General features: G+C 41.1%; 1 protein-coding gene across 1 annotated transcript; it reads right to left on the reverse strand.

Annotated features, from left to right (window-relative positions):
• Window positions 1-4,920: 4,920 nt before the first annotated feature.
• LOC123482668 (interferon a3-like) lies at window positions 4,921-6,130 on the reverse strand. The gene is made up of 4 exons (XM_045211146.1): window positions 5,981-6,130; window positions 5,752-5,823; window positions 5,421-5,576; window positions 4,921-4,998 (listed from the first exon to the last, which is right to left on the reverse strand). The coding sequence occupies exons 1-4, from the start codon at window positions 6,128-6,130 to the stop codon at window positions 4,921-4,923; spliced, it is 456 nt and encodes a 151-aa protein (XP_045067081.1).
• Between the last annotated feature and the right edge of the window lie 1,381 nt (window positions 6,131-7,511).

Raw genomic sequence — 7,511 nt, forward strand, 5'->3', positions numbered from 1 at the left:
CTTGCACATGCTTTCCATCATCATTGATGGTTTAACAAAAGATCAAATGTCAATAATCTGGTTGCCATCGATGGTTGCAATAGGCCTGATAAATTTTAGTTAAAGCAAGACTTTAAAAGTAGGTGTTCCCAATATCCAGGGGCTGACTGGCCACTCTGCAAAAATTGGACCAGCTGGTCCATTTTTTGCCCACTGGGCCTGTCTAATTTGGGATTTTTTAGCATAATGATCATTATCTGGCTAATGGGGGCCGGTGTGTTAGAAATGACAGGGCTGATTTGTAGTCCCAGTCTGCCCCTGCCAACATCACTGTTTTTTTTTTTTAGCACTAGTGGAATATACATTTTTTTACTCTTTACTTTAATGTTCTCATAGCTTGAACAGGTAAAACATTATTTGAAAGATTTGATAAATCTCAAGTGGGTTTTGTGGATACATTTTTGTATGTAAAGTGCCTTGTGAAAGTCTATACACCCTTGCAAAGTTTTCACATTTTCCTGCTTTAAAATTAAATCTAAAAAGGGATTAATGTTGGGATTTTTACCCAATGATGTAAAAAACCTACTCCACATTTTCAAAGTGAAAAACAAAAACGTATTGGTCGCATAGGTCTTCACACCCATAGCTGTGGTTCAACTAAATACATCCAGGAGCAAATATTTTCATAAAAATCACACAATTTCCACCTGTTTGCAAAAGTAGTGGTTTTCATGATTTGAGAGCAACTTCCCATCTCTGTAATGTCAGAGGATAGTGGAGAGTGAATTTCAAACAATGATTCAACCTCAGAGCCACCAATGAGCTTTAACCTTTTACTGCAGTGGGCTAAATCAGGGTCACACAGGGTGTTTCTTGGTAGTCTTAAACAAATCTACTTTGAAACAAAAGTATACACCTCACACAAGTGATTATGAGCTTCCAAAATAGTTTAAATGTATTCAGTTTTGAGTTTGAATCCCAATATTACACTTAATATACATCACAGAAGACTCAAATATAACAAAACTGTTTGACATATAAACACCAGATTTTCAGCATAAAAAATAATGTTTATTAATTATGAGTTATGAAAAATATGAATAATATTCCACCCATGAGGATACTAGGTCATTTGACTGCAGGAAAGGGCTACAAGCATGTATGCGATACAATTTTAGACAAGCGTAGATCGGGGGAGGTTAGGAAATAATCCCAAGACACTGAATATCCCTTTGAGTATGATCAAGCATAGTACTTAATCTCTAGATGGTTATAATATCACCCAAACACTGCAATGATCTGGCCATCCTTTCTAAATGAACTGTGGGAGAAAATGGAAACCGCTCAGAAATATCTCTATGAGGCTAAAGATGATAAATACAAAATAAATGTTAAAGGAGCAAAGCCAAGGTAAAAACTTTGAGGAAAACATGCCTCAGTCTTTTGAAGACCTAACACCGGGATATCATGTCACGCCCTGGCTCGGGGGACTCTCGTATGTTGAGCCAGGGTGTTAGTTTCTATGTTTTGTTGTGGGTTCTAGGTTATTGTATTTCTTTGTTTGAGTGACTCCCAATCAGAGGTAACGAGTGTCAGCTGTTGGCTCGTTGTCTCTGATTGGGAGCCATATTTAACTATCTGTCTTTCACGTTGTGTTTGTGGTTTCTTGTTCTCGTTGGGTTGTGTTCAACTGTAGACGTCACGTTTCGTTTGTTATTTTGATCGTGTGATCATTTATCTAATAAAAGATGTTCACCTTCAACGCTGCGCATTGGTCCTCATTAGACGATCGTGACAGAAGAAACCACCAAGATGGGACCAAGCAGCGTGTCCAGGAGCCGTCGCCAGGGAGATCCCTCACAGATCTCCTTCGCCTCCTGGACTGGGTCAAGCCGAGGGAGGAAGACAAGGGCTTGACATTATGGCAGAAGGGCGAGAAGCTGGCGAGGGATATGGAGACGTGGTCCACGGGTAGGAGAGACGCCCCGAAAATTTTTAGGGGGGGGCTCACGACGGCGGACCAGCAGGAGGCCGCGATAGAGCGGTCCAGTGGGTTGCCGGAGAAGGCCGCCGGGTTACGGGGGCCACTGGTAGAAGAGGGGATGGAAGGTGTGGAGGCACGGCGAGAGGTACTGGCGTGTGTTGCCAGTCCGGTCCGGCCCGTTCCAGATCCCGGTGTGGAGCCAGTGGTGTGTGTCCCCAGTACGGTCCGGTCTATTCCTGCTCCCCGCACCGAACCTGCGGTGCGCGTCGCCAGCCCAGTCCGGCCCATTCCTGCTCCCCGCATCAAGTCTGTGGTGCGTCTCGTCAGCCCGGCTCTGCCCGTTCCTGCTCCCCGCACCAGGTCTGTGGTGCGCGTCGCCAGCCCGGTCCGGCCCATTCCTGCTCCCCGCATCAAGCCTGTGGTGCGTCTCGTCAGCCCGGCTCTGCCCCGTTCCTGCTCTCCGCACCAGGTCTGTGGTGCGCGTCGCCAGCCCAGTCCGGCCCATTCCTGCTCCCCGCATCAAGTCTGTGGTGCGTCTCGTCAGCCCGGCTCTGCCCGTTCCTGCTCTCCGCACCAGGTCTGTGGTGCGCGTCGCCAGCCCAGTCCGGTCCATTCCTGCTCCCCGCATCAAGTCTGTGGTGCGTCTCGTCAGCCCGGCTCTGCCCGTTCCCTGCTCTCCGCACCAGGTCTGTGGTGCGCGTCGCCAGCCCAGTCCGGCCCACTCCTGCTCCCAGCACCAAGTCTGTGGGGCGTTTCGCCAGCCCTGTCCGGCCCGTGCCTGTTCCCCACACCAAGCCAGTGGTGTGCGTCGCCGGTTCGGCACGGCACGTGCCTGTTCCACTGGAGCCGGATCCGCCGCCTAGGCGGAGTGCCCACCCGGTCCCTCCCCTGTTGTGTTTCGTTGGCGCGGTCGGAGTCCGCGCCTTTAGGGGGGGGTACTGTCACGCCCTGGCTCGGGGGACTCTCGTATGTTGAGCCAGGGTGTTAGTTTCTATGTTTTGTTGTGGGTTCTAGGTTATTGTATTTCTTTGTTTGAGTGACTCCCAATCAGAGGTAACCAGTGTCAGCTGTTGGCTCGTTGTCTCTGATTGGGAGCCATATTTAACTATCTGTCTTTCACGTTGTGTTTGTGGTTTCTTGTTCTCGTTGGGTTGTGTTCAACTGTAGACGTCACGTTTCGTTTGTTATTTTGATCGTGTGATCATTTATCTAATAAAAGATGTTCACCTTCAACGCTGCGCATTGGTCCTCATTAGACGATCGTGGCATATCATTACATTTTTCATGAATACAGTGAGCTCCAAAAGTATTGGGACAGTGACAAAACATTTTCTGTTTAGGCTCTGAACTCCAGAACTTTGGATTTGAAATTATACATGACTATGAGGTTAAAGTGAAGACTGTCAGCTTTAATTTGAGAATATTGTGATCCATATTGGGTGAACTGTTTGGAAATTCTAGCACTTTTTGAACACAGTCCCCCCATTTTAGGGGAACAAACGTTATGGGACAATATGTGCCCAATAGAAATGCATTTTAAATTATTTATTGTGTCATTTTGGAGTCCTCTTTATTGTAAATAAGAATATGTTTCTAAACACTTCTAAATTAATGTTGATGCTACCATGATTGTGGATAATCCTGAATGAATCTTGAATAATGACGAGTGAGAAAGTTACAGACACACTAACACCCCCAAGACATGCTAACCTCTCACCATTACAATAACAGCGGAGGTTAGAATTTTTTGGAGACGGGGGTATGATATTTGTGCGTCTCGGTAGGCATATAAAACAAAAGTCTAGCTACCGAAAGGTTGCGAGTTCATATCTCATCACAGACAACTTTAGTATTTTAGGTAAATAGTTACTTTTCAACTACTTACTATTGTTTTGCTACTTTGCAACTACTTAGCATGTTAGCTAACCATTCCCCTAACCCTAACCTTAACCATTAAGCTAACCCTTCCCCATAACCTTAACCCTTTTAACTAATCCTTCACTCTTTAATCTAACTCCTAAACTTAACCCTAACCCCTAACCCTAATACCTAGATTAACTAAAGTTAGCCAGCTAGATAATGTTTGCCACCTAGATAAAATTCATTACATATCATACGTTTGAAAATTCATAACATATTGTACATTTTGACAATTCGTTACGTATAATGTATAATACGATTTGTAATTCGTAATTTAGCATACGAAAGGGGTGATGGAGATCCACAAATTAATACATACCATACAAAACATAACATATCATACTAAATGGTTTGTATCAGAGTTACTTACAGAATAATACTACATGCTCTGAGACCAGGTTGCAGCATCAGGACTAACTAATGCCATTTTTAGTAGGCCTATATGTACATATGTTAGATTAAACGAGATTTCAGCTGTAGAGACCACATTTATTTAATTGTAAAGTTTTTCATCGTTTCAATAACAAACATTTCATATCAGGTTGCAATAACAAATACAATATGCAATGGCATTCATAAACACAAAAATAAAGGCACGAAAACATTGTTACATTGTGTATAGCCCAAAATAATCTATCACAGCCTAATTATTCAGTAAAAGAAGTGTTTTACTTTGCAGAGTTGTGAATACATTAGCCTACTACACAATAAGTGAATACGTTCAAAAACAAATAAATAAACGTGGGGCGGCAGGTAGCTTAGTGGTTAAGAGCGTTGTGCCAGTAACCGAACGGTCGCTGGTTCTAATCCCCGAGCCAACTAGGTGAAAAATCTGTCTATGTGCCCTTGAGCAAGGCACTTAACCCTAATTGCTCCTGTAAGTCGCTCTGGATAAGAGCGTCTGCTAAATAATGTAAATGTATTTAACCTACTACACAATAAATGAATACGTTCAAAAACAAATAAATAAACGTATAAATAGTTGAATAAATAGATATATAAATAAATAATCTCTACACACACATAAGGCTCATTGGCTAGTCCGTTGTGTCTAGTCTTCCCAGGTGTCGCAGCACCACTGTCCTTATGTCTTCCCAGCTGCTTGCGCTGTATTCCTGCATGAATGAAATACATGTAGTAATATTTTAGAAAAGACACATGTTGTATCATCACACATCAATACATCCCGATTTAGTGAATGTACTCTCTTGGTAAGACAAATTGACCAACCTACCGTGTCATTCAAGTGACTCTCCAGAGATGTAAAGTGTTCGCTCATTTTTATGTTCACTTCTTCGACAGACTTTGATGGTACAAATTTGTTAGTCGCTCCGGATATGGGCATCTGCTAAATGACGTAAATGTAAATGTAAATGTATAGCCTTTACATGTTGGAACGAAATATAAGTCATTAATTTAATATTATGATGTGTTTAACACTTTTATCCACATTGTATGATAATATAATAGGATAGGATCATTTTAACCTTTTTGCATTAACGTTAAAAGGAGAAAATCACAAATGACACAAACTTACGCATCTGTCCAGCTCCGAGGTCTGGCGTTCGAGGTGTGTCATAAACGACTTGTAAAATCCTTTCTGGTCCGAGGCGGTGGACTCATATTTATCACTGCTGTACAATTTCATTATTTTGTTCAGAGTTTGCGAAATGAAGGCAATCTGGTCGTCAGCCTAGAAGAAGAGTGATTGGTATTAGTACGTGCCTTAGGAATTGAGGACAAATATAAGAAAATTATAGCAAATAGCATATTCGTTAAAACCTCATTATATACACTATTAGAAAAAAAGGTTCTGGATAGAAACAAAACATATTTTTCTAAGAGTGTAGGCTACGCATTTTTCTTACATTGAAATTGTCGACCTGTCTATATAGCTCGTCAGGGAAATTCATCAGACATTTTGGAGAGACTTCATCACCCTGAGATGCCAAAAAATAGAAACAAAAGATTGCATTATTATTACTGTATACATAAAGGAATAACGGAATTGAATTAAAATAGCAGCACATGAAAAGTTGAAAAGATGATAACAGCTCAATGACCAGATACAAGTGAATAAACATTACCGTATCCTACCATTTTCTCAAGCATCGTTATGGTGTAGTTGCTGAACACATGGAACATGCTCCGAGGCGGAGGTTGTGTACTCATCCAAGTGCATCCGATGGTTTTATTCCAGGTGCAAATCGTCAGGACCAGGAACATCCAAAGGCTTATTGAACCCATTTTAGCTTACTGTAGTTCTCTGTCTGGCCGCAATCAACGGGATGCAAAATAGGTACACTTCCGATAGATAGCCTACTTTAATTCCGACAAAAAAATATATATTCTCCAAAGGATAAAGAGATAAAGTGTACTTCTTGTTAGATCCCTTTCCCGAATTCCCGACTTCTGACATGCTCCAATTCTGTGTCGATCATTTATACAACAATTCTGCACGGTGTTCCAAAAGTGAAAGGTGGAAGTCCGGGTAGACAGGCGCTTTCGTACCTGAGAGTATTGTTTTCCGTCTGGAGAAAATGCACCGAAAGGACAGGTGCATCTCTCGAATAATTGTTAAATTCTTGATTATTTGTTATTTTATCGTGAAATATTGGCTTATCAACAGGGAACATGTTTTATATGAAAATATATATATATATACATGTGAACCGATTTTAGTCAGACGATAGCCTAAGTAAATACGTATTTTGAGTTTGGCCTTTCACTTCGAAAACAATAGCGTTTTATATGGTATTTGCAAACGCAAGACATTTCCATTCGCAAACAGAAACTATGGTATCCAACTACGTTGGAACGACTTGCTTAAAGGGTAATTGTGGTTTGTGGACCACAACTACCTATTTAAAGATAAAGATCAACCTTGGCTGGGTTCTAAAATCAATTGGACACTTAACATTACTTTATTTCGTTTAAGGAACGGGTTTGGGTGGTCTGAAATATTATGGTAGACCCCCTCCTATATGCTCCCTGTTTTGAACTAACATTCCAAATGTGGAATTATATTTATGTTGCATGATATCCATGTTGCATGATATCCAGTATATGTGTACTTATTATTATTAATACCTATACGAATCAACAATATTTTACAGAGATATGATGATACAGTCACATGATTTCTGGTGTTCACAGTTTTTCATTGAAGATGATGTTGATTTGGAATAAGATTACATTTCGGATAACATTTCATTGGGAAATTCGTCTTCTTTCAAAGGTTGCATGACACCACGCAATTTCACAAAAGGGTCTGGATGCTTGCCCACACATGGCACGCCTTAACGTTCTACATAGAACAGATATTGGTTCCATATAGAACCCTATATGGAACCCTAGGTTTCTATATGGAACCAATTTTAGTTCAGTGAAGAAGAACTCCTGGGGTTCTGATCAAAGAACCCTGCAAACGGGCTCTAAATAGAACCTTTAGCGGTGCCATATACGAAACAAGCAATATAACACTTTTATCCTAAGAGTGCATGGCAATTAAATGCTACATGGAGGAATAGCATAAACAAATAGGAGGGTCATAAATAATATATTCAACAAAATTACTTATAAAACATGTTTTAATACACTTTTATGCAGAATTTAATTACAATATGCT

Source organism: Coregonus clupeaformis, chromosome 35, assembly GCF_020615455.1.
Source record: "Coregonus clupeaformis isolate EN_2021a chromosome 35, ASM2061545v1, whole genome shotgun sequence".
In the NCBI taxonomy this organism is placed as follows: domain Eukaryota; kingdom Metazoa; phylum Chordata; class Actinopteri; order Salmoniformes; family Salmonidae; genus Coregonus; species Coregonus clupeaformis.

Coding starts and splice junctions, on each gene's coding strand:
- LOC123482668 (XM_045211146.1), bottom strand. CDS start 6,130: ATGGGTTCAATAAGCCTTTGGATGTTCCTGGTCCTGACGATTTGCACC. Junction 5,824..5,980: donor TAACGATGCTTGAGAAAATG/GTAGGATACGGT, acceptor TTGGCATCTCAG/GGTGATGAAGTCTCTCCAAA. Junction 4,999..5,420: donor CCTCGGAGCTGGACAGATGC/GTAAGTTTGTGT, acceptor TCATTCATGCAG/GAATACAGCGCAAGCAGCTG.